This window comes from Rousettus aegyptiacus, unplaced genomic scaffold, assembly GCF_014176215.1.
Source record: "Rousettus aegyptiacus isolate mRouAeg1 unplaced genomic scaffold, mRouAeg1.p scaffold_m13_p_13, whole genome shotgun sequence".
NCBI classification, from domain to species: Eukaryota; Metazoa; Chordata; class Mammalia; order Chiroptera; family Pteropodidae; genus Rousettus; species Rousettus aegyptiacus.
In genome coordinates this window covers 41,215,733-41,242,791 of record NW_023416288.1, presented here as the reverse complement: position 1 = coordinate 41,242,791, position 27,059 = coordinate 41,215,733, and the positions used below count along the sequence as shown (strand labels likewise).

Below are 27,059 nucleotides of genomic sequence, written 5' to 3'. Positions count from 1 at the left end.
GGTGTTAGGGGGGGGGGAGTGTATCTTAGAATCAATGAAAGATGTTACTATTAATTCCGAGCCCTACTAATTAAAAATAGAATTCCTAGTATGTTTTAACCTTTCAGATGAGAATTATCTCTGGATTGTGGACTTTCGCAGTGCTCACAAGGCAAAATCATAAGCTTCGTTTGACTCTAAGCTTTGAGATTTTGAAATGTCTAAGATTTGTAAGTATGAGCCCCCCCCCTTTTTTGTGTGCTCACCAATATTGACACACATTTCTTGTCCAAAACATCTGAAGTGAGTCAGCTTGAATATTTAACTGTGTGGTTAAAAAACTCTTTTTTTTTTTTTTTTCCCCTGAAGAATCAGCTATTTGATTTACTCTAAGAAATTCAGAAGTGAGATTCAAGGATGATTTTCTAATTGAAAAAGGGAAAAACAATTTTAAAAATCTATACTTGCAACCCAACCTGGCTCAAGTCAAAGCAATTTTTTTTCTTTTCTTTGAAATATGTAGTATCATAGTCAATAGGTTGCTAAGAAAAAATATGCAAAATGTGGAGCAAATAAAGCAAAAAACAGAGCAGTACATCCTTCCATGTCATACTGCAGCACTAGAAACATGTCTGACCAAGGATTATTTAATTCTCCAGGCGTTAAATTGCATTTGACGTGGTTGTTTCCTGTTCTTGGAGCCTGGACACTGGGAAACAGTATCTCAATGTGTAGATTTTTAGCTGGTAGCCCTGTCTGGTAGGACAGCTGCCCCCCAAATGTTGCAATGCTCTGCGGGACGTTCACCAGCGGCTTATGTAACTCTGGGATTTCATGCTAAATTCTTTCTGCAATTGCTGTAAACACCTTCCCCCTCATGTGCTCTTTGAACCAGCTTTGCCGTCTTACTGGTTTCTTCATTATAGAGTTGAATAAATCCTGACATGTTTATTCGGTAGAGTTCTATCTTCTTATGAGTCATGTTTTTAAAAAAATTTTTGAATATTTTACTTTGTCAAGATTTAAATCTCTCAAGTGAAACGGAACTGTCACCGGTCATTGTGGTATGCAGTTGTAGACTGACAGGTGCGCCCCGTGGCGGGTCACAGTAGCCCGAGGGCGTGATAAAGCGTGTTGGCCAGGCTCAAAGGCGGTTTGCTGAGGCTGTGCAGGCGTTAGCCTCTGTCCAGGGATTCCAGGGTGACCAGCAAATGATTCTACTCACGTGGGCGAAAAGTTTCAGGAGCCGGGGCTGGGCTCGTGTGAGGTGTTATGGGGTTCCAGGCAGAGCCATGAGAGCCATTTCGGGAGGACAGCCCGGGGGTGCAGGGGTGCTTCATGGGCGCAGATGTTTGTATTTCCTCCTTGGTGCCAGGAGTGGGCTTTTTTCCAAGCTCTTACCCATGCGTGTTGAGGTTCCCCGGGGTTAACGCCTTTGTCTTTCAGGGAGTATCAGGCATTAAATTTACTTAGTTCAGGTTGCCGCCCCCCCCCACTCCCCCATTATTCTTTCCCTGCCCCTCTCCTTCCATGGCCCCCACTTTACTTCGTCTTTTCCTTTCTGCCTCTGTGTCCGTTAACATACACTCCCTGAATTGACATCGTGTGGAAGAGAACATCATTTTTAACTGAGATGCATATTTATTTGATTACTTCGAGGCTTTCTGCAATGCCCTAGTGGCAGCCCTCATAGTCGATGTCAGTCGATGAAACACACAAATCGGTGGAGAAGAATTTTGTATGTATTTGAACATCGCATCGATCACCTTACCTAGCATCCCGAAGTCATTGTCCTAAGGTAGTAACTGAAGTATTTCATATTCGAAGTGGTTTAGGGTCACTGATTTTGAATGGACAGGACATTCAAGGTACAGGGGTACATTGTCTTACGTAACGCGGTACCTGGAGGTCAGGTAGAATGTCGCTGAGTGTGTAAATGAGTGGGGGATGAGAAATGCTGTTGAATCATCGCTGCCAGAAGTCCTTATAAATAGAACAAGTTACTCTCTGAGTGGGAGACTGAAATTTTCCACGCCGGAGCGCAGGAAGGTGGAGAAGGAGAACATCTCCCAGGGGTTCTTAGGGGCTTTTGACTCTTTCATGGTTTGTTGTCTGATCCTGGGGCGGGGGGACAGTCCAGGAAGGGGACTCCTATGGCACAATGTGGGTGGGACCTGCAGTAATTGGGGGCGGTGAGCCGTCCCGGGAACGAGAGCTGTGGGGCCAGAGAGAAAACCAAACTTCAGATCAGCGAGGGCTGAAGCCTAAGAGTCCAAGGTCAGCTGATGCCCTGAGGGGAGCCAGGCCCAGAGCGAGGAGGACATTGGAACCAGGGCGCTTCGGCAGAACGTGGCGGAGCACCTCGGTGCCACTCGAGACGGAGAAGGAATGACTGACAGGCACTATTTCCCTGGGCTCGCCTGGCGCCAGGCTCCGTCCGTTTCCACACGCCTTCCGGTCCAAGCTTCGCACCAGGCCGATGAGAGGCAGGACGTACCCAGTGTCACAGGTGACTTTTCTAAGGGTGTCACTAATACTGGAGGTGGCCTGGGAACCCGGTTGGCCCCTCCCACCCGGCAGGGCGCTTCTCCTCTCTCTGTGCCTCCATTCCTTCGTCTCTAAAGTAGGTGGGAGAGTCCCACACATGGCGTTGTGGGAAAGCGACCACGGCCTCCTAACTGAAAAGGTGGACGTTCCCCGGGAGGGAGAAAGGAGAGATCACCTGCTGGTTGGCAGTGACAGGCCTGGTCCCCAGGGCGCCCAGACCGCAGGCGGCTTTTCTGTGAGCGTTTCGGAGGCCGCTGCGCGGTTTCCCCCAGCCGGCAGGGGAGAAGCCAGGCTGGCACCGAGTCGGCGTGAAGGCCGGTGTGAAGGCCGCCGCGAACCTTCCTTTCCGCATGACCTTCGCACGACGCGGAACCTGTCCCGTCAACCTTTGGGAATCTTGAGTCGCTATAGTATTTGTCCAGGGAGGTAAAACATTAAACATTTACAAAGCCGTCACGTCCAGGGGCGAAGCAGTGGCATCTCTTTGTTAGTTGAGTTTTTGTTGTTGTTTTTTGTTTGTTTTTTTTTTCCTGGTTGCTTGTCCTTTATTTTTCGCTTAGTGCAAGGCACACGGTTACGGGGTGTCGGGAGGCTGGCATGTGGCCAGGACAGTAAAGAGCAAGGCTCGTGCAGGTTTCTTTTCAGGTCTTTTCGGTGTTTTGCTGTTTGTTCCCTACGCTCCCTCTCTAACTGTTTGTTTTCTAACTTTTCCCACTTGCCTTTCTGTTCGGATATTTCTGCTTCTTCCCGGCCACCTTTTTGTGCATGATTTCCTGCGTGTTGGGGGCCGGCTCTCATTGTGAGCCCGACACTGCGAGCTGCGTCCGGACGTGGCCTGACCCGGGCGCAGCCAGTGGACCCTCCTCCATCCTTCTGCTTGTGCTCCCGTTAGTGAAACGTTGTCGCCAGCTCCAGCTCTTCACAAATGGCCATGGCCTCACCTGGGTGGCGGACCCTTCTCAGGGAGCGGGTGCCCTTGGTGACAGTGGAATGGTCCCAGAGCCGAGGCGAATCAGAAGTGTTACCCTCAAAATCACTTGTGGGATTCCTAATCCAGGGTAGCAGGTGGGCGAACAGAATTAGAGGAACCGGCAGCAGCGTCCGGCCGGGCAGAGACGAGGGCTCGCAGCCGGGGGAGGCACAGTGGGGCGCGGGCGCGTTGGACTCCGTCGGCCTGAACCCTTCCTGTCTTCCTGGATGTTTCGTTCATGCCGCTCTCGTGTGCTTTACCTAAAAGAATCAAATTTTAATGATGAGGACCTGGGCGCTCATGAATTATTCAAGAACCAGGTTTTCTTTACTCTGGCAATATGTTCTTGAACTTAAAAAAAAAAAAAACTTTTACGAGATTTTACATTTTCTCTGATTAAACTTTTCCTTGCTAAAGAGGCCCATCTCCCTAGTCCCCAAAGACCTTTTGAACCCAGGCGGGAAGAGAAGCTACAGAGTGGAAGCGGTGGCTCTGCTATTTGCTAGCTGTGACCTTGCACGGGTGGCCTCACCTGCAGGAGTAGGAGAGCGTGTGCCTCGTTACTCACACTCGCCTCGCCGGGGCGCTGGGAGGGTCCAAGGAAGTCACGTGTCCGGAGCGCCTGGCGTGGTTGCCGCCGGTACCCGTCCCGCTGGGCCGCGGCGGTTTTGCTGCCCTTCGGGACATTCACCAACTTGCCCACCCTTAGCTCCGGCTTGATTGGACGCTTTCTCCGTCTTCATCCAAGCTGTCGATTTTTATTGAAGTCAATGGAGAGAGGCCAGTGCCAGAGTCCAAAGATTTCTAAAGGCTACTTTTAGGACTCTTTGGAACACTGCTCTACACAGGGGGGCCGGGGCGGGGGGAGCCCACAAAGTCAAGACCTTTCTTATGTCAATGCGTTAAGAAGCCAGACCGGAGAGTGGTGGGCTCCTGCCAACTCAGCTTGCTCAAACTAGAGCCACAGTTCAATAAAAGTCACTGCCCAACCGGACGCTTGGGACAGGAAATCGAGGATCCACGCCACCAGCTGCCGAGCACGAAGTCTTGCCACACTCTCATGCTGAGCATCTGTGGCTTTAGATCAGTGGTTTCTCAAACTGGTTCAGAGGCCAGCAGCAGCATCTGGAAACTTGTTTGAAAGCAAATTCTGTGGCCTCAGCTCAGATCTCTTGAATCAGGGACTCTGGAATAAAGTTGGTTCTCGACCACAGAATTTCTCATTCACTGCTTTGGGGTTCAGCCTGGACATCAGGGTTTTCTCAGGGCTCCCTCAGGGAATCTGCAGGCGCACCCAAGGGTGATAACTGCTGGTCTAGGCAGCCTGTGAAACAGCTGCACACTCGCTTCTCCTGGGTGGAGAGGTGGGGAGCGGGAGGCATGTGTAGTTTCACAGAGCTGCCCAGTGACCTGCCTGCCCCTGGAGGACATGACCTTAAACTGCCAGCCTCAGGCAAGACCCTCGATAGGGCTCTTCACAGACCGAATGAATGTTCGCTCAATGCGATTCGTTTGAAAGGTTGTTTTTAATGCTGTATTTGTTCGGCAAATGTAGGCGCTCATATAGCACAGATATCAACTCCTAAATTCTCAAAGGCTTCCGGCACGCTATGCCACCTGGCAAGCATTATCGTAATCATCTCTCTATTATCATGCACACTAGTGAAGGACCAGCATGGCACTGGTAATTGAAAAACGCAGATCATTTACAAGCCATTCAGGCTTGTGCGACACTGTTTCCCCAACCAGGACACATTCAAGGGCAGAGTATATTGACCGATTAAGTGTCCTGCCTTCCCTGTGGGGATACTGATACATGTTATTTTAGACAGAAATTTGAGCAATAAGGGAAGTGAGACGCTTCTAAATTACGATTTCTTTTTTGAATGAAGGAGTCTGTTTTCTCAATGAGAAGCTAAAGCACAAAGCAGATAAACATGTGCACCTGGGAGCCAGTGGGTTTAAAGAATGGTATAGTATAGGGGTCCCCAACCTGTCTGGGACCAAGGACCGGTGCTCCTAATGAGAATCTAACGCCTGATGACCTGAGGCGGAGCCGAGGCGGTGATGCTCGTGCTGGGGAGCAGCTGCAGACACAGCTGAAACTTCGCTCACTTGCCCATCGCCCACCTCCTGCTGTGCGGCCCGGTTCCTAACAGGCCGTGGACCAGCACCAGTCCATGGCCCAGGGGTTGGAGACCCCTGGTGTAGTAGGAGCTTCATGGGATTCAAGGAATCAGTGATCTGGATTCTAGATCCTATCCTGCTCTTACCTGTGTTATTTGAGGTGAGCCATCCTAGCCAACTGTGCGTCTCAAAGGGTGGTCTGCAACCAGCAGCATCTGCAACACCTGGGAGGTAAAGATACAGATGCCAAAGCTCGCCCAGCCCTCCCGAATAATAGAGACTGGCGAGAGGCCAGCGGTCTGCGCTCTAACGTGCCCTCTGGGAGGATCGGAGGCCTGCTCGCGTTTGGGCACCACTGCTTTCCAACGGGAGCTCCGTTTCCTTGTCTATAAAACAAGGCGACCAGCCTGCCCAGATTTTGTGAGAGGTCCACTCCAGCTCTCCAGTGGCCTTGGCGTATGGGCCGGAATGGGTTGAAAGATTCTCTGTCTTAGACTTTGAATATTCTCTTGTTTGTGTCATTGAAATAATTCAGCTAAAAAACTAGAATGTGGGTAACAGAAGAGAAATGTCTCCCGGGACCCAATCCCCAAACCCCACATAGGTGCCTCCCATCCCATGATATCATAAACTGCGCTGTGTTCAGCTGGTTGGTACCATTTTCCCAAAGAGAAAAACGCTGGTGCTTCAGAGAGGGGCTGAGAGCTCTCCGACGTGGTTCATGGAGCACGCTTCTGCAGGAGCTGACAAATGGCGTCTCGGAAGGGTGTACAGGGGCACCCAGGCTTTGCAGTGAAACAAGGGAAAATTTCAAGCCATTTATCAGAGCTCATGCAGCTTCCATTTCAAGACAGGTGGAAAAAAAAAATAACATGGAACAAGAAAAGAAAATAAATCTGTACCCAGAGCATCTCATAAATAAGAAAGGCATGGGGGGACCGTTGGCCCTGCTGTGTTCTCCGAGCATTTTTGTCACTGTGGAAAGCTTTTAAAATGTTTCAGCGTGTAATTCTTATGGGTTTTCTGTTATCAACATCCGTGGTTGTAAATTATTTCGCTGGCTATTAAAAGCAAAGGAGGAAAAGGAAACAATAATTTCAGGGAGAGAGGAGCTTGGAAAATGGTACCTGGCAGAGAGAGAGAGAGAGAGAGAGAGAGAGAGAGAGAGAGAGAGAGAGAATGAATAAGAACCAAGTTCACCCAAAATATATTTTTTTTCACCTAAGATGCAGTGATGCTTCCTAATTTAGGACAAGTCTCAGAAAATCAAAGGCAATTTTCTAATCGGCTTCTGTGTAGTAGGAGATCGTTTGTCAGAGACAATAGAAATGGTTTGCTGAACACGGGAGAGCTTTGGTCTGTTACGTCTGGGAGGATGGAGAACCTCTCTCTTTCATTGAAAAGGATGGGCCGCAGGCCCGCTTTGCCTGTGAGTCATGCCGACTGGTGCGAACCATGGCCACGGAGGGCCCGCCCTGGACCGCTCCATGAAATGCCCGGCAGAGCCAGGCTGATCGACGACTTGACACTAAAATCTTGGGTAAAAATCTGACTCTGAGTTCAGATTCCGGCTCTGCCACATATGGTTCCAAAACCTCAGGCATGCGACCCAAATGCTCAGTGTCTCAGTTTCCTTCTCTGTCAAATGCGAGTAACAATAGGACCTACTTTGTCGGACTTTTATGAGGATTGCGAGTTACCGTATGCAAGGTGGTTTGCACAATGCCTGGCACGTAGCAGGCATTATTTTATTGGGGACTATTTGATAAACAGCTACACGTTTCTTTAAAAGAACCCTAAAAATGAACTACATTGTTTCTTAGCTGTAACACCATTCGAAAGCAGCAGTGTCCTATTGGGTGCCTCCAATGTGTGCCTAAAGGGGGTGTGATTGACGGAAGGAGGCTTCTCGGGACCCTGGGAACACAGTGCGAACAAGACTGATGACTCTTGAGCCGCAGGGACTGCTCGCCGGTCGGCTTTGCTAACACGTAGCTTTAGGCAGTTGTTCGAATTAGATTCAGAGAAAATAATTTTTGTCATTTGATTTCCTTTTCGTGCATTTATTTTTGGAGTAGACTCGCAGACCCACAGCAGAAGTAGGTCTGAAATAAATATCACGATTTTCTCTCTCGGCATGCGGCACGCTCTCCTTGTTGGCTCGACCCTGCTGGGGAGCAGCTAATATTGATCAGTCTCTATTTTTCTCAAACTTTTCTCAGGTTATGCAAAATCTAAATGCTAGCTATACCAAAATAAATGCATGCAACCTAGGAACAGGTGGTGATCCTATCTGTTACACAGTTTCCTCATCAATAAATTGGGGGCGACATTAGTGCCCACTACCTGTGAGCTAGATGCGGTGACACATGTAAGTCACACTGGCGCTGGCCCCCGGAACGTGCTCAGCAAATACTAACTTTTCTTATGTTACTCGTGTTCACGAAAATCTAACATCGAAGTTAAAGTAATAAATCGATGCGTAATGGGAGAAGTCCCGCTCTTCTCTTCTAGAGAACTAAAAATATTATAAAATCTTTCATCGCAAGTTACCTTTTAGGTGAAATCTCAAGATCATCCGCAGCATTTCGGTTCTACTCCCACTGTGGAACACAAACCTGGCTCTCCTTACTCCAATAAGTATCAGATTCAAATTGAACCGTACTGTATTCGATGTGTCCAGCGGTTTTCATTTTTGTTACAATTGTTTATTTTATGAGATGTCTCTCTCTTCTCCTAAGTGATGTTTAAAAAAAAAAAGAAAAGAAACTTTCCAACGTTCTAATGAATGAATCAGAATAGAATGTCCAAATAAAAATTCGAGGTCACTGCAGTGACCCAGGTCGGGGTGGAGGTGTGGATGGGGACGCTCTCAGCCCTGTGGCATTGTGACGAGTAGGTAGAGCCACTGTCCTCTGATTTTTTGTAGTTTAGCTCATATATAGTTTTTCGAATCAGCATGGAAAAGACAGCACTCTTAAACAATGACGAAAGTATGGGTTGTTTGAACCTTGAAAAAAATTGCAGTTAACCAAAATGTCCCTGGCAGGTCAGAGATTTGGGCTGTTTATTCAGATGTATTCAGGAACAAAACAAAAATAGTTTCATATAAATAACTAGATTATAAGGTAAAAGCTTTTTTTTCTGCAATAGCTCTTTAAAATTTCTTTTCATTTCTTAAACCTGACTGCCTGTAAATCATTTATCATTTAGATGTGAATTTTCAAGATAGATCTTGGTTATCATTTTGACAACTAACAGTGGAGAGTGGTTTGCTGCCCCGAACAAGTCTTGCGGTGTTTACCGGGTGACCCTGAGCACGTGGAAAATCTGCTGGGTGTATTCGTCACTATAATTTAGTTTTCCTGGTTCTCAGCACTGTGTGTGGAGACCACAAGGCCAGAACACTTCCTGAGTAGGCAGATGGATTTGATCAAGTGTCTGAGCCCGAAGGCCTGGAGACTGTCACTCTGGACAGTTCGTGGAGCCCATGGGCATGGCGGCCATGCCAAACCCTCACACCTGAAGACGAGACAGCTCAGGCAGAAAGGGCAATGGCAGAGGCGTGGCTCCAGCTGGGGTCTCTCTCCCCAGACGTCGTTGGTCCCGCCGCAGCTCTGCAGTCAGAAGCAGAGCTTTGACGTTATTCCTGCAGGGTCACACGTCTAAGAGCAATCCTGTGTTTTGACCTTCAGCTGAGATTCCTAACCCCCAGGTACAAAGCTGGTCTTGCCGCACCTGTAGAGAAGCCTCATTGCGCCCCCTGCAGGCAGGCATACATGGAGACAGAAAATGTCATGCCACTCGATTACTTGGAGTTTGTCTTGCGATGCTTTGGTCTTGCGGAAGGAACCAGAGGGTGAAGTCTGCTGAAGCATTAACCCGATCGAACGTTTTGTTTTGATCACAGAACCACGTCAACCCCGCCATGGACTTCACCCAGACCCCTCCCGGGATGCTAGCGCTGGACAACATGCTGTACTTCGCCAAGCACCACCAGGATGCCTACATCCGGGTAAGCACGCGGGCCCCTCCTGCCGGCCCCGGTGGGTTTCCCGCCAAATCCGAAGGTCCAGCTTACAGGCTTTAGCTTTAGATGACTGGCCCAAGATTTTTGGCTCTCCTTACTCAGTATTGTAAAAATTAAAATGAAATGAAATCAATCAGGGGCCCCGGAATAAAGATTTTAAACCTGCAAGTACTTTTCATATGATTACATATTTTTAAAAAAATGTATTAGAAAAAAATATTTTATATGGCTTGATATTTAATTATGATAAAAACTCTTAGGCTTAAATGACAAAGAGGAAAAGTGCACTGTCTCCCAAACGCGCAGGATTCCAACTTAGTGGAAACCCTCGGGCTTCTCCGACTGGAGAAGGGGTCCAGGACCCTCTCTGGCTGCGCTTCTGCTCTGTGTAACGCTAGAGATAGAGTGAGGCACACAGACGGGGAAGAAGGGGGAAAGCGGGGAGAGAAGGGGAGTTCCTAACAGACCAGGGGAACTCCAGCTACCCAAGCAGACCCTTCGTGGGTGGGGCAGAGGAGAATGGAAGACGCCAGCCGCTGATTGGGCAGGTGCGGGAAGACCAAGGCGAGGGAAGGATGGCAGAGGGGCAGTGACGGCACCTCGGGGCTGCTTCGCCGGCGCTCCTGGACTCGTGCTGGCACCTGGCACCCGTCCTCAGGGAGAGGAAGAGTCCAGGTTCAGTTGGGGCGAGGTTCACCGATCCAAGGTCGAGATGGAGGAGGATACGGGTAAATGGGACAAGGGAACTAACCGATGAGCGGTTGGAAGGATGGCTAGATGTCAGCTCAGGAGACAGTCGATGAATAACCCGTCTAACGCGGGACGAGCGAGGCTGAACTCAGACTAAGAGCAGAGGCTGTTACTCTTACGTCTTCTGCTGGATCCCTCTGGGTGGCACCAGCCTTCCGGAGACTGAGGTTTGAGACCTGGCGCTGTTCTCTAGTGATGGGGCATGTGGGCAGTCGCTTTTGATCTGAGCCAAAGTTTCTTCTCTAAACAAGGGAGCAGCGTCCACCCCAGGGGCGGGGTGGCGGGGAGGGTGTTGGAAATGCGCGGCCGTGTTCCTTTGGTAGTCACCATGCCCAGTGGGGTGCTGCTGGCCACAACCCGTCAAACGTGGGACAGTCCACACAGGGAAAAATTGTCCTGCCCACTGGTGACCTCTTTGAAAACGTCATGTCAGGCCTCTGGGTTCCTTGCAGGCGCCGTATTTTAGCTTTATGTGTTTTTCTATATAGGTAATTGGATAATCTTTGACTTACATGGAAATGTTATTGGTAATATTTAATATTTAATATATAAAGAATTTTATGCATTTCTCTGAAAGGTGTGGGATCAGATGCTTGGTAAGAAATACAGTCTTCAGTAATAAAATTATTTTCCTTTTTCCAGTTTTATTGAGAAATAATCGATATATATCACTACATACGTTTAAGGCGTACAGCAATGTTGCGAAGAACATTTTTTTTATAAAAGTTTCATTTGGCTTATAATACATGTATATTTATTGCACAGATTGCTTTTTTTAGGATTGTCATCTGCTCTCCCAGTAGTAAATCAATATTTCTGAGATGCCGTGTAATACAGCCTTAGAGATTTGCGTGTGGAAAGCAGCAACAACGTGGAAATTGAATTTAGCTCTAATGATTAATGTTTGTGGATGACTGTTTCTGACATTAGAGCCTACCGATGCTTTCTGTATTGTTAATTACCTGAGAAGCATATGTCTTATGAAAAGGAATTCAATGTTTTAAGCTCATTTTCCTCAGCGCATTCTCTAAACTGTTACAAGTCGATGCCATGGAAACGTGACAGAACTTTACATCTAATAGGGACTTAAAAGAAGAACCTATCTGTAAAGAAAAATGTGGTCCTCTTCGTCCACATGCACTTCTTCTTTTCGGTGGATATTCCTGTAACTGCGGAGCCCGTTATTTTCTCAGAAGTGCGCCTTTCCTGATGTTTTCCTTGCCGTTCTTCACAGTATACTGTTTTGTGAAGCATCATCATATTTAATTATAATCAGAATCACTTAGGACTTGCTTCCTTTCCCAGAGACCTAATTTTAAACAACGGCACTACTTTTTTAGAAAAATATTCTGGTGTGGGATCAATATGGGATGGGACAAACGTGGCCTCTCTTGCGTGGGTCTCCTCTATCTTCAGGTGACACCGTGTCATAAACAAGATGTATATTTAATGAGGCTATCCCCCAGATAACTACAGAATTTATACAACAACAGGGCCTCCAGTAACAAAATAAAAAAATAAATTCTGGAAACTCCTTGTTCTTATGGGCCCTGTGGTCCCTGCCTCAACATCCCTCATAATTTATGATGAATGTTTCATCCAGCTGGAATATCTTTGCACACGGGTGACTATGATAGAAAATAATGAATTTCCTAAGAGGAGAAAAATAGAAATCCCTTTTAAAATAAGATTAATTACGATGTTTTTGTACAGTCATGTGCCAGAGCATACGCATGTTTCTAGTATTATACCAAATCAGAGCAAATATTTATAACACATCGAGTGAGGTAAATTATGGGAAGAGATGGATATTTGCACCTAAGAATTATTTGCTTGCGGTTCTTTCATTATAGCCATTTTTTAAAAGATGAAAAGTTTAAAGTGTGTGAGCATCATTTCAAACCCTTTCAATGGACTCTTCCTCCTCGTGATGTATACAGAGGAAAAAACACTTTAAAAAATGGTCGGAAGGAATGTTGGTCTGGACCCTAACTCACGAGGGGCGTGGGAGGCCTGGGCTTGAGGCCGTGCGGAGAGGAAACCTCTGTGGGATGATGGCCCAGTGTGGGCAACGCCGCTGTCTTCGAAGCCTTTACGTGTTTTGAGTACGTGACGCCTTACGCGTCATCTTTCCATCAACGCATCTAGCGATGGGAGGATAAGACAGTCTTCCGACCATGTCCTTCCAGTTCGTAGATCTCTGTCCATTAAGGTCCACCTCGAGTTCAAAGCCATTTTGGGGAAACTCTTTTAACTTCTCTCTCTTGTGTCAGAGGTCATAAACGTCATTATCTCCTAGCTCGCTGTGAGATGACGACTGTGCTAAGCACGTTCAATGATTTCTCGCCACGGCCCTAGAGCATCAGCACTGTTTTATTTCCATTTTACAGAAGGAGAAACCGGCACACAGAGAGGTTAGGTGCTTTGCCCGAGATCGCACGGCTGAGGGCGTGCCAGGGCTGAATTCAAAACTAACTAGTCTGCTTCCGGTGTTCATAGCCTGTGTCCTCGGGGGTTTGTAGATGCATGTAGGGAAGGCAGCCACCGTTCAGGTGAGTCCTGTGGATGGATGTGTGTGGCCCAGCTGGCACAGTACTTTTAAAGGCAAGACGATGGACTTGCTGGAGGCCGGGCACGCACTCCGTCTCCAAATCACCGCGAGCCCAGAACTCCCTACTGGAGCATGTCTGGCTGCTTCGGGCGTTCTCGCAATCTGCCTGGTGCCTGAAGGACTCGAGTTAGTGGCCGCAGATGCTGGTGGTGTGCAGAGTGACCTCCGCGAAGCTCCGAATGCATCGTCAGCACACGGTCGATGCTCAGACCGTTGCGATCGCCTCGTCCCTTGCCCGGTTCATAGCCGATGACCATCCCACCTCCTGGGGGTTTCATGCTTACATGCTCAGTGCTGGCTGTCGTTCCGTCCTCGACGTCAGCTCCGGGAGAGCAGGGGCTCCATCGTGTGCTCACTGTTTATTCTCCGGCTGAGAGTAGAGGACTTTCATTTCGACCTCCCAAGCATAGGGAAAAGCAATAAGCACGTGTTTCAAATTCCCCACTTGTACATTTTAAAGGAAAAAAAGCCGTCGGATCGTATTATAAATATGCCGGGCCAGTGTTCTCGGGTCTCTGCACACAGTCTGCCCTCCACACCGTACGGCAGGCCCCACGTGGGCCCCTCGCTGCCCGCCAGCCTGCATTTAAAGGGAACGGGAGCCACATATCCTATGCGCACTAAGGCGGGTGCTGCTGGAGGCAACGCTGAGCCTTTAAAATAAATTAAGGAACTTTTAACATTTCGAGGGGGAAATTGGCAGTTTCCTAAGCGACGTAATTACAGGACAGTGTGTAATGTGTAATTAAACTTAACTATGAAGCAAATGATTGGAACGAAGCTTGGCGGCACATCATTTTTTTGTTCCCATGGTGCTGACAGATCCTCCCCTCCCCTTGTCCCTGAAATGGCTTCAGCAGCGATTGCTCTTAATTCTTCTTCTTTTTTTTTTTAATGAAATTATATGTTGCCAGTTAAACACAAGTTCTGTGTAAAGGAGCCTTTTTTTGGTTTGAGTGGCATATTCCTTCTAGGTGATCTGGAGCACAGAATCGATTTAGAATAACAGGGACCTGAAGGCACAGCCTTGCTGGGACTTTAAAATGACTCTTTGTCTAATAATTCCTTTAAATACTTCATTCCTCGCTTTCACGTTTATTGTTTCTTTGACCAAGGTCCACAGTTTGGAGGCTTGTTTTTACGTACAGTTGTTTTTTTTTTTTTTTTCATGCATTAAAAATAGTGGCATTAATTTCGTTGACTGTGGCCACCTGAGCTGTCACTGGCAGATCATCAGGACGCCCTTGAGAGTGTGAATACATGTGATTAGATTTCCTAATTGCGCTGGGCGCACAATTTCTGGCTCCACAGCCAAGGGTCTGAATGGAGCATTTCAGGCCTCGGGATGAGCTCAGCGTTCTTCATGAGCTTGGTTTCGTCTCAGAAGACCCCTCGTCTGAGGGGGGCGGGTCGCACGTACGTCTGTGACTCTGGATCCAGCGCTGTGCACTGTGTGTTCCCGACCCCTGATTTTGGTACTGGATTCGGTTCCTGAAATCTAAAGCGGGCCTCGACATGGCGGTGATCTGTTTCATTCTGCTTCTCTCCCAGCCCGAGCTGGGTGTGAGGTTCAGAATTTTTACTTAGCAGTACCTGAAGGCTTTTTTCTGATTTTGTTCTGTTTTTTAAATATTGAAACATGGTGAGACTTTAAAACACAGCGATGGATTGCATGAGGAAAAAAAAAAAAAAAACGAAACCAAGCTACACAGTGCACTATATGCAGCCGACACACCGCCAGTCGAAGCCCAGGGTGAATTTCAAGGTTAGAGACCACGGACGGCCTCACGTGTGGGTGACACTCGCTAGAGTGCCCGTGATGCCTGTAGCCAACAGCCACCACCCTGTCTTAGACCTGGAGATGTCTTCCCGTTCTCTCTCCAAACTGGTTCTCTCCCGGTTCACGTTGTCCGTTTCTGCGTCTCACTGCGCTGGTTGAACAAATAAACATTCGCCGCGTGTGCGCTCCGGGACACGCCGCCTCCCTTCCGCCGTCATCGATGAGGCTTCCACGTCTAACTGTGCATGTTTACCTTCCCCGTGCAGAGCTCAGTCGCTGCCGTGCTAAGGGCTTGCCATTGCTTTTCCCCCTTTCTGCTCTAATTGCAGTGGTACTTTTCCATTGGATGGGATGTATTGGGTAACAATAACCGAGATAAGTAGGCCTTCAGTGTGAGGTTTTGTGTTTACACGGCTAGGAATTAGCTTGTGTTTACTGTCTGCGGTGGATGCAGGTGTCAGAGGCTGCAATTTCCTCTGGCGTCCTGGTCATTGTCTCTTCTGTGGTCTTCGTGTTTCCGTAGAAACTCCTTCTTCAACAGGGTCTGCAGCTTGTAGGTCTTTAGCTGTGATCTCCTCTTCCTGTACAAGAGTCCTATTTATGCGACAGAGAGAGTGGGTGCAGGGAACGTCCGAAGTCCTGTGGTTGGGTCTCGGTCTTTTAATGAGCCTGTGCCCTTCTCAAGCTCTTCTCAGCTCCGTTCCGCTTCTGCGTGAGAGAAGAAGGCTGAACATGGCGGGGCTTGGGCATTTTTCTTCCCCCGGGTTGGTCAACCTAGGAAGTTTAGGTTCCAGTAAAATAGTTTCTCTTGAGGACAGGCCATGATCAAAAAGAATGAGAGCTCTGTACTTATTCTAACACGGTCACTTCTCCCTCCCCCAGATCAAAGCGAGAGGCACTCTTCCCTTGACGCTCGCCTGGAGAACTGGCAGGGCTCTAGGGGGCTGTTCCTTGTGAAAGGGAAAACCCCTCTAAGGCTGGGCCTCCAGCGGTGTTATCTCTTGAGCTAATCCATCTCCAATCTCTAGCAATTACTCAATTACCATTTCAGTATTTCTATCAGGCTCTAGCAGCGACTTCTACACGCAGCGAGTTGTGATCCTCTGTATTTTCCTGTTTCTGCGGGTTTGAGGGTGACGGTTTGCCGGGTGATCTCAATTTTCTGATGGGAGTAAGGAGAGGTGTTGATTTTCAGTTTGTTCAGTTTTTTTCTTACTGTAAGTGTGGGAGAGACAATTTCCAAGCTTTTTACATGTCAACCAGAAACCGGAAGTTCCCTCCTTGACTTTTTAGTAGGAAAAATATTAAAACCACGTATGGATTCAGTGGGGAGGCGGATGCAGTTTAGCTCACGGCATCCTTGTTGACCTTGAACATACCAGGCACACTCCGGCCTCTGGGCCTTGCACTTGCTGCTTCCTGTCTGGGGAAGCTGCTCCCCAGTTTAGCTAGGTGGCTCCCGCCGCCACTTCCTCCGAGTGGCCTTCCGTCGCCACCAAATACGAGGTGGTAATTCCATCCTTTGGTTCCATGCCCGCAGCACGCCCTTGGTTTACCTCCAAACGCAGGGCTCGTTCACGTCCCGTAAAGTCCCCTCTCTGTCTCTGCCCTGCTCCCCCGCACAAGCGCGCGAGCTCCATGAGGACGGGGCCTGTGTGTGGTGTCCCCGGCGTGTCTCGGCAGCCAGAGCAGCGGTGGGAACCCAGAAGGCACTCTGCAGATGCCCGAAGGGGAACCCCCAACCACGTGCATCCTGCTGTCCTGCCTTCCGGCTGGATTGCCATTCGCCCCGAGGAAGGAAGCCGCAGAAATAGGTGTCCATCTAGAACATGGTCTCGGCTCCCTGGCTGCGACTGTCCTTCTGCCCTTTGTCCATCCTGGAAACCAGCTTAGCAGCTACACTGGCTCATCCCAAATGACCTTGCTGCAGATACACGGATGCCTATACTTGGGTGAAGCACCGCCGACTTTCGTTTTTAAATTGCATTCATGTGACTGTGTTCGTTCTTGAATGGTGATGCTGTGTGCCACGGGACCTTTGCACGTGCTGCTCCCACTGACTCGCTCCCCCTTTCTCGGCCCCTGCCTCAGTGCCCCCTGTGCTCCCCGTCATCCCTTAGGAACTGGCGCCCAGGGTGCATGGAGGGGCGGGGACCCCGGGGCACCATCGCCTAGGAAACACAGGTGGCCTTCTCTTTCAGCGCTCCATCGTGGGGTGCCAGCCCTCGGACCCTTCGCAGCTTTCTCCTCCCCAGCCACCCACACCCAGATTGAGGGCTCCTCGGTCCTAGTAACAGGAGGGTAAGAAGTGGGGTCCACAGACGCACGGCTTCCTGTGCTGGGGAAGCCGCTCCCCGTCATCTCAGACTTTTTTCCTGCTGATTCTCACTCACGGTATTTACAGGAAGCATTTAGAGCAGAGACTTGCCAAGTGTTTCCATAAACATACAACGGACATTTTTCACACATCCCGAGGCGCTGTAAATGTTTGCTTTCGCGATGCGCAAAGGTGAGTGCAGTTTCCCTAAACAGACCTGCGAAACCTGGGCGCAGGCCCGGCGAGGACCGGCTTCTTAGTTGGTCCTTCAGCGCCCTCACGAGGGGCGCACCAAGCACATGCCGGGGACGCGGGTAGTTTCTAAGTGACTTTTCTTCCACGACGCGGCTTCCGAGCGTGGCTACGTGTTCCAACCCCCGCTGAGTAACTTCTGGGTCCTGAGCGCGCCCACGATGAAGGAAGGGGTGAGGTGGGGAGGTTGCCGGGAGCATCGCAGAAGCCATTGCTTCTGGTACGATCCACAGGGAAAGCCAGCGGGGAAGAAGGATGACGGGGGAGAAGACGACGGTTGTAACTCAGTTACGATGCTTGCGAGTGTACAGAAATGGCAAGTTATGGAAACTCTCGCCGTAGAACCAGACAAGCTGGTGTTACCATCATGGACAGAGGTGCCCGCTGGACCCTTGGTGGCACTGCCATCCCAGCGAGAGGCCGGAGTTGTGTCCCGTGGCGTTCATTCACTCGCTCAATCGCCGTTTCGTTCAGAAGTGCCGAGCGCGTGTGCGACTCCGTGGCCGTGCGAGCCGCCAGTGACGGAGACGCAGCTCTGACCGCGAGGGCTCTGCCCTCCCTGGGGTTGTAAGGCGCACGTGCTTCTCCATAATGTGCGGCAGAAAGTGAAAACCGCTGTGAGAAAGACGTAGGTGGAGGGCCGTGGGGTTTCAGAGGGGGGAATGGCGCAGCTTTATGGAGAAGCTCATTGGGTTGGGTCGGAAGCAGAAGAAAACTCGGCCAGGTGCAGGAGGGGCCAGGGGGTGCAGTGTCCATACAGGAGAACCCCAGCCGGATGTGCCCTGCCCGAGGGCCGTCCCACGAAGCGACCTCTCCGTTAGCACAAGTAGCCAAGATTTGGGGTGCTTATACAGAATGAGATATAATGAGATGAAGTCCATTTAGAAGGCTAGATTTAACAGAAGAAAGATTTCCTTTGCGTATGCCTTTGAATGTAAGTAAAGCAGGGTTTGGCCTAATTTCTTAATTAGGTTTCGGTTTTCCTATTGTAGCTAATTTAATGTGTGTCAGGAATTATGTACTCAGAAAATTAACATTTTCTGTTTGAAAGTGTTTCAGAAAAGGTTGATTTGGTCTTGTCCGGAAGAGGGTGACAGGAAACAGGTCTCTCTGCTCCCCTTCCCATCCCCTCGGCCCATTCCCCAAAACCAGGGTGAATTTACGAATCGACGAGCTGAGTGAGAAAGCGAGGCGTGATTCGACTTACAGGAACGTATTTTATCACTGCCTCTCCTCGAATGCGTGTTCATATAGTAAACCGAGTTATTTCCACATACGTTTCAGAATATATGTGTGGAGCGCCACTTGGCTCTCAGACTCCAATAACTGTTAAGACAGTGGTGACAGTTTCTCAGTAAGAAATCAGGCTTGAGAAATGTCGAGCCTAATTTTTCATCCAACAGCGGCTGTCAGACGACGCCAGCATCGTGGTGTCTTTGCATTCCGCGGCAGGAGACGGGGAGGCATTTGTATTCAGAGACGCGGTGGCTGAGCGAGTCAAAACTCTGCCCTGCGATCTGGTGATTTATTGCTAATATTGCCCCAAATGCAGAGGGGCGTCTCTGACTTCATTAAGCTTCTATTTCCAAGCCGCAATTAATCTTTATTACACTCCATGGCTCACCTCTGGTTTGGAATGTTAAAAAGATACCTCGGGAGCGAGTCTGGAATCAGTGCCTTCTCTCGGAGCCTCGGGCCTTCTGCGCGAAGCCCGCCCTGCCTGCCCATCGCTTCCCCCACGCACGTGCGTCACGGAAAGGAGCACTTCCCTGTAAACATGCACATTACACAGTGGACGCAAACGGGGACCGTCGCAAGTGAAAGTCTGACCACCCTACGCATCCCACCTCCTCGTGTCTTCCAGATAGATGGCGAACCCCGAAAGATGGTCGTTTGTTCACCTGTGTGTGTTTTTAGCATCTAGTGAGTCACTTAGCAATAGTAAATGCTTAAAGAAACACTCGTCGAACAGACAAATCAACAGGTGTGCGGGAGAGAGGGGCTAGAGCAGAGACGACAGATCCGGGGACGTAGAGCACCTTGCCTTTCGAAGTGTGGTCCTCGGCGCAGCGACGTCACCCTTCCTTGGTTAGAGACGGAGGCTCTCAGGCCGACCCCGTCAGCTCGATCAGAATCCGCGTGTTAACAAAGGCACTCCGGTGATTTGTTAAGTGCTTCAAAGTTTGGGAAGGCCAAGGGTCGTCTGTATCTGCAAGATGGTGATAAAGGTGAGCTTTCACCAGCGCGAGGAGGTGCGTGGGCGTGCACTGGAGCAGAATGCGGGGGAGCCGTGGGCGCCACACCGCACCAGGGGGCTTCGCAAGGCCTGTGTTCTTTCCTCCCCTCGCAGAGCCAGGGTAGAAAGAGGCTGTCCTTGGGGGTCCCGTAGGACTAGCGTCCTGGGCCATTTGACAGCCATCGCCTGTAAAAACGTGCCGCCGTCTGGTCAGGCCTAACCCCTGGCTTGGAAATGGGAGCATTCATGCCACCCAGGAAGCGGTTCAGAGCACACAGTGCAGACGTCTTCCTGCGGACCCGGGATGGCAGAGCGTCACGTTTCAGCTGCCAGATGCCAGGCACGAGCCTCAAGCTCCAAGGCACGGTTTCCTCACCGGTAAGCCCCGCCTCGGCGGCCTGAGAGTTCCAGATGAGCCAGACACCTCAGAGTGAGCACGCGGTAAGCACCCCCATGTGCGCCCCTGTTTCTAATCGAGTCAAACTCACATAGCGTAAAATAAACCGTTTCAAAGCGAGCCGTACGACAATATTTAGTGCATTTGCGATGCTATGCAGACGCTACCTCTATCTGTCTAGGCACCATCATCACCCCAAAAGGGACCCCGTACCCATTAGGCAGTCACTCCCTGTACCTCCTCCTCCCAGCCGGGCAACTACCGGCCCACATTCTCTCTGGATTTTAACTCTCGTTAGTGATATTTATTGGTCACATCAGAACAAACAAGCAAACACCAAAATCAGATTTATTTCTTCTTCTGGCCACTCTCATCGCTTTCCACATCTTTAAAAACAGGAGGATTGCTAGCGATGGAAACCGGGGGTAGCGACCTGGCGTCTCTTTGAATCAGTGGTTCGTGAAGTGTGGTCCCGAACTAGCAGCATCCACATCACCTGGGAACTTAGAAATGCGGATTCCCAGGCTCACTCCAGAACTGAGTACTCCAGAGCCCCGGGGTGGGGCCCAGCAGCCTGTGTTTTAATAAGCTTCCAGATGATTCTAATGCAAGTTCAAGGGAGAGAGCCACGCCGTCAAATAAACAGGAGGTAGCCTCTCCACGCCGGTCGTGACGGCCGCAGGTGCCTGCCACCCCTGTACTATCGGCGGGCCCGTGTCCTGGGAGAGACGGGGTCTCCTCACCCACGTTCTCTGCTGCACCGGCATCAGGTCACTGTGCGAGCACAGACACGAGCCCCCCGCTGGTATTTACCGCTCCCCCTCCCTGCATTACCCAGCCTCAGGCCCAGAGGCGGAGCGTCGCAGCGGCGCGCGGCCGTGGGTGCGTGGGGGGCTCCTACACCCCGCTTTCATGTCGCCCTCGATCAAGGCGCAGGCAGCGTTTCTTTGTGGTTGATTAATGTTCAATTCGAGGTCTATTATGAACCTCCAGGCTTTAATTACTGCACCATTATTCAGTCAATTCCTTGCCATTTTATATTTATGGCTTTTGTTATGCCTCTGTACGTGCGATCGCCTCATTCTGTTCTGGAAGAGTTCCCCTCGTCGGCTGGGTTTTACACCGTTCTTCTCGCTGGTCCCGATTGTCGTTTATTCTGGCCCCCTGTTTGCGCCTTCCACTCCGAGTTTTTCACCGATCTGACCCCGTATGCTCTCTTCTTGTCTTTTTCCTGGGACACTGCTGTTTTCCTGTCCTCGGAAACAGTGCTTTAGGTTTCGCTCACTCTGCTTTGAGAGCTCTTTTCCTGGTCACACTCTTAACTCAGGGGCGATAGCCCCACTGCTTGGCGCCATTGGCTCTGTCCAAAGGCCGCGAGGCCTGGCTCGTGCATCAGCCCTGGACACACCGCAGACGGCCGCCTCTCTCCAAACGGCAGATCGTGGATCTGGGAAGGTGTGTGGGTGGAGCTTCCTTTTTTTTTTTTTTTTAGAGAATGTCTCTAAAAAGCCTTGCTAACTTTCCCTGCCTCAATTACCCCAGTGTCTCAGAAGAATTTAGGGTTTGGTTTACTTGCCCGCGTATGTTTTCGGGTTCCACCCCAGACTTGCTGACTCAGGCTTTGGGGGAGCAGGTCGGCAGTCTTCACGACTCCCCTGTTGATGCCCACTCGAGTGTGGGAGCCACTGTTCGAAAGAACCTCAGAAGCCCGTCTGTGTCGGAAATAATGTTTATTCCACCTGAAGTTTTTACTTTGCCAAAGAACAAGATTAATAATCTCTGTAGCGGTTGTGTTTTCTTTCATGTGCATGCGTGTGTGCATGTGTGCGTGCGTGCATGTGTGTGTGTTTCCAATGGCTTTGCCATAGAGCTATAAGAATGTCATAAAGCGAATGACACACCCCGGAGCAAGAGGTCGTATAATTATTGTAGCAGTAGTAGGTCAGCTGTCCTCACCGTTGAGCGTGTGACATGTCCCAGGCGCCCAGAGACCTCCATCTCTGTTTTTTTTTTTTTAATTTAATCTTTGCAATCCTTAGTGGGTGGATATTTCCCCCCCTCACCCCACCCCCCCCATTTTTATAGGAGAAAACTTAGGTTAGGGAAAGTGTATGAAATAGGTCCAGGAAAGTCATCTGTGTCCAGAGCCTCAGGGCCATCGACTCGTCTGTGACCATGTTAAGGTCTTTCCTGCTCAAAGCGTGAGCACCGTTCCGTCCTCTCTTTTCTCAGTAGGAACAGGTAGAAGGTGTTTCAGTAGGAATCAGTGAGCTCTGAGGTCGGCCACCCAGGTTCCTGTGCTGGCTCCGCTGGTTTCTGTGCTGTGTGACCTGACGCAAAGTGTGCGCCTGCTTTGTGCCTCAGTTTCTCCATGGGAGGCGCAGTAGTTCACGCGCCTTCAGTGAGGCTCAGCGAAAGCATTTAGAACAAGGCCTGGGTGTTGAATGCCCTCGATGAATATTAGCAACTACCTACCTGGCTCTATTCCCTTGTCTGCACCTTAACGCTCAGTCCCCTTATCTGTGAAATGGGGGCGGCGGAGCAGGTGGGCTGGCAGCCCTGTGTTCCGATGCGTTCCGGTTCGTTTTCCTGCTGGGCATACTTTCTATAATTGCAGTGTTCTTTGTTCTCTGCCCATTTGAAATCATCGGATGAGGGCTCTGGCTTGTTTGCTGGATTTTATGAACTTGCTCGAAATCCATGATCACCATTGAGCTCTGGTGCAGCCCCCTTGAGGCGGCTCAGTGCTCCTGCGCACGCTTGTCTCTGGTGCTCTGGGGCCGACCACCGTTCGAGTTGGAACGAAGGGGGCACATAGCGGAAGCGGCTCCCTGGTGGCCCCCACGCCTCCGTGAGATGACCCCCCGCGCGGCTTACGCTTTGACTTCGGAAGAGGCCTCGGGCTTGGCGATGAGCTCTAAGGACTGGTGCTCCCTTCTGGGGCGCCCCATGATTCCGTTGTTAACACGAAGCCACTCCCGTGTTGCGGCTGGGGAGCTCGCGGACACGGAGGAGGCTTTTGGGTGAGTTGTCGGTTGGTTGGTTGGCTGAACATGTGAGAAGGCTGGCATTCCCTCCAGTGGATGAGGAGACAGGTTTCCGCAGAGCTCGTGGGGGTGACGAGCCTCTGAGGGTGGGTGTCCGATGCCGGCCATAACTATTCAGGATTGGGACTTATCACCCACACCGTCTGGCCCTGACTCCTTCTCCCGTGTCCTTGCCCACCCTCGTGGCGCCCTGTAGTCCCGTGGAAGAGTCCGCTGAGTGCATGCACACGGGACTTCCTTCTTGGGTTTCTGGCGTAAGTGGGAGATGACATTACGACTTTATTTATATGCTTCGAATGCTGAAAAGATGGGAGGGGCTCTGGCTGACTTTCATGTGTCCCCAGAGGCTGTCACCAGAGACCCAGTTTCACTGTCTTCACGATTTTGGTTTAGTTGCTGGTGAAAGTGCTGTACGAGGTGTAGACCAAGGGCCACACAGGGATAAGAAGGGGGGGGGCACTACAGAGATAACACCAACTCCGTCCAGTCTGTTTCAGGCCCTTTGCCTCTGTGTTGTGATTTCAGACACACGGCTGTCCCACGAAGTGGGTTTCATGGCCCTTTTGTACATCTCGCAAAGAGATGGCATGCCTTGTGCAAACTCACACGGTCTTTGCTCGGGCCATTTACATTACTGAGCTTCCCACAGTGACTTCGTGTCAGAATTGGGGCAAGACGGGCGATCCCTTCTCTTTGGGGAGAACGCAGCGCCAGTTCATACGCCGTCTTTGGCGGCCCGTGAGGGGACCACTGTGCTTCATGTGACCCTTCGTCGGAGTCGAAGCAGCGTGCCAAGGAGGCCTCCAGAGATGAGAGGCGATGGGAGAGGCCCCCGAGGCTCCAGGGAAAGCGGAAAGGGGTGGGCTTGCCCGGATGTGGAAGAAAGGGGAGGAGAGCGTGTCGGGGCAGCCGGCTGAATGTAAGCGAGAACGCGATGCTGAGGCTGAGGGTGGTCCCAGGAGTCGGGCGAAGGGCCGCGGTGGAGTGTGGCGGGCCCTGGGCTCAGCATGCAATGGTCACGCCCAAGCCAAAAAGGTTCGTGATCTGCGTCACTGGAGAAGGTGACGAAACGCCAGGCCCTCGGAGGGGGACTCAGAATTCAGGGAAATAAAGCCTGTGGGGACGCTCCACAGCCGCTTTGGTCACGCGCCCTGGCAGCTCGTTACTCATCGTCAGGCATAAATGACGTAAAACAGAACTTCACGCCTTCGTCCAGGCGGGGCTGGGATTTATAGACCCACGTCAGTGAGGTAGAGGACATTAATCAGAGTTCTCTCGGCCTCTTTAGACATGAAATCCTTTGAGTTTTATGGCAATAAGTATGTGAAGGTCATCCGTAAACTAAAACAGGTCAAGAAGAGATTCGGAATTGGGGACCTTAAAATCTGAATTCCAGGACCAACTTAGCCCAGCCGTATGATCTGAGTAGTTACCTCTTTCTCTTGTTTCAACACCAAAAAGAGAATAATAATAATACCAGCCTCATCAGTCTTATGGACTTGCTGAGGATCAGTTGATAGAATATATGTAAATATACCCTATGAACTATAAAGTGTTCTGTAAAATGTGTTACACTTAATAGTGCACAAATGCCCTGCGTTTTATTTTCTAAAACACGCAGACAGCTACAGCGCCTTTTGGTGTGTGACGTGTCCTGAGATGAGCGATGATCGCAGGTCATAGTTCTTCGCCCGTCGTGGTTTCTGCTTCAGTAAATTTGCTCTCAAAAATGAACAGTGAGGGAAAAATCGGGGTGAAAAATACGCCTTGATATTTCTAAATGAAGCTTTTCAAAGTGTCTTAGGTAAACATGCTTAATACCAGAATGTTGGAATCGAACAAAGATACATCAGTGTGTTAAATTTTTAAAAAGCCACCATCTAGTTTAAGAATCATTTCTCATTATAGTAATATCTAACTAGAAACATTCATCATCACAGTCTTTTCTATAATGTTTCTGTAAGATTATTGACCTGAAAACCCGCGCAGGTAACTTTAGAGATTTGCGTCTGCCTTGCCTGAAGAAATCAGTCAAGAAGGAGGGTTTATTTTTCTGTAGGTGGATAAATATAATAAGGTGGATGATACATTAAAGATTAAAGAGTAGGGCTTCTCCAAGCTGATTTACATCTTGATTCCTTAAATTACGCCTTAATTTAGTGCCTGCTAATAAACCGTGCCTTGGAAATGTTTCCAGAACATTTATTGGCCGCAGTAATTCTACCTACAATGTATGCAGATCACCTCCTCATTAAATATTGATGTGCTCGTGAAACGTTAGCAGAACGTTGATGTGGAGTGCAGCGGAACGTCCTCGCTGGGGGCTGGGGGCTGGGGGCGGGGGCTGGGACCTGGGACCTGGGGGCCGGGGGCTAGGGGCTGGGACCTGGGACCTGGGGGCTGGGGGCTGGGGGCCGGGGGCTGGGGGCCGGGGGCTGGGGGCCAGGGGCTGGGGGCTGGGGGCTGGGACCTGGGACCTGGGGGCTGGGGGCTGGCTCGAGGCAGCCTGTCTTCCGTCTGCACGCTCTGTCATCTTCTCGATCTGCTTTTTCCATTCTTTTCCCTATTGCTGGGAGATTCATATTTTCTCCTTGAGATGTATGGCCGTCTCAGAGACACGATTTTTAAAAGAGAAACGAAGCTTCATGAAGGATGGGCTTTTAGTTGTCCTCCCCTCCTGAACAGGAATTCCTGCTTAGACCCGGCAAGGGTTCTCCTCACAGGAAGAGGGGGACTCAGGCTCAGTCGAACAAGACTCTGTGTGCAGGCAGGTTGTCCCGAAGAGACCTCGAAGAGGGACTGGGACTTTCAAGGACCCCTGCAGTGCCCGTCTCCCGCTTGGCAGGAGAAGAGATTTAGATGGAGTTTCTGCGCAGCTTTTTCAAAGAAAAAAAAAGGAAAACAAACAAACCAGAACGTGTGTTTCCTAGAGAGACTGCAAGGGAGAGCTGTTCCCATGAGTCCGGAGCACGGCGAAGGCGTGATGCCGATCAGCGCGTCATGCCGTCTGGGAGCAGGCGCCGCGGACTCGAAAAGGCCCTCGAGACGGGCCGGCTCATCCACTCCCCGGACAGTCGTGAGGTGGACGAAGTGGTCACGACAAAGGCTGCGGAGGCCGCCCGCGATGGCGGTGCTTCCCGTGGGCCAGGAGAACCGTTTGCGGGGTGATCGTGGCCGCGTGTGGACGCAGCGCTGGACGGACCGCCCCCCACTGGACACGGCTCGGTCGTCGGGGGCCCGTCCGCGGGTACAGCGGCTGTGTGCACGCACGCGCTGTCGTTCCAGTGTTTGTGCAGAAAGCAGTCGGGGCGCGCGGCCTTCGAATCTCACTCCTCCGGCGTCAGCCCGTTGGCCCGGCGTCGCAGGCCCTCGCTGCGCCCCGCTCCGCAGAGCCCGGTGCGCGTCAGCGAAACGGCTCTTTCCCTTCCTCCCTTTCTCTTCGCTCCTCCCAGGAAGTCTTCCCTGTACCCCTCTTTCCTGAGAGCCTTCCGTCCTGACCTCCTCGTGCCTTCCTGCGATCACTGGTGTGTGCTGAGGGACGGCGCGGGCCCCGTCTGAGCGGCCCCGGCGTCCGCCATGGACGCTGCCCGGGCCGTCCGGCAGGGCTGTGCTTTCTCTCCTACTCCCAACTGTCCACCCTCCTCACACATAGATCTTTTCCAGATAAATCAAGTCACATCACTTGCCCGTCTGAACCTCAGAGTTAGCCTCTCGGCCTCTTAGACTGACACCCCCACAGCCATGGGGCAGCGGCCCTGCCCCACCTCTAAGGCCCCTCAGTCTCCTCAACCCAGGACGTGGTCCCGTGCAGCTCCCCGCCCCTCCCCGCCGTGCGCCAGGCAGTGTGCTGGCCTGCCCGAAACGCACCCGCCTCAGCTCAGGCCTCGGTCCGTGACCCCTCCGCCTGGAATGCTCTCTCCTAGGCCTTGGCGCAGTATGCTCGTTCCCAGCCTTTGATTCTCAGCCATCACCTGGTAGCTAAGCCCTCCGCCCCAGGCCTTCTCCGTTACCATGCT

The 27,059-nt window shown here is 50.7% G+C and overlaps 1 protein-coding gene across 5 annotated transcripts in view; it reads left to right on the top strand.

Moving 5' to 3' along the window:
* The window catches only part of ELMO1 (engulfment and cell motility 1), a 422,552-nt gene that overhangs the window by 194,149 nt on the left and 201,344 nt on the right, over positions 1-27,059 (top strand). For all 5 annotated transcript variants that reach the window (XM_036230489.1, XM_036230485.1, XM_036230487.1 and 2 more), the window contains exon 14: positions 9,534-9,638. In XM_036230489.1, coding sequence (XP_036086382.1) covers positions 9,534-9,638 — 105 coding nt within the window. The remainder of the gene's footprint in view (positions 1-9,533; positions 9,639-27,059) is intronic.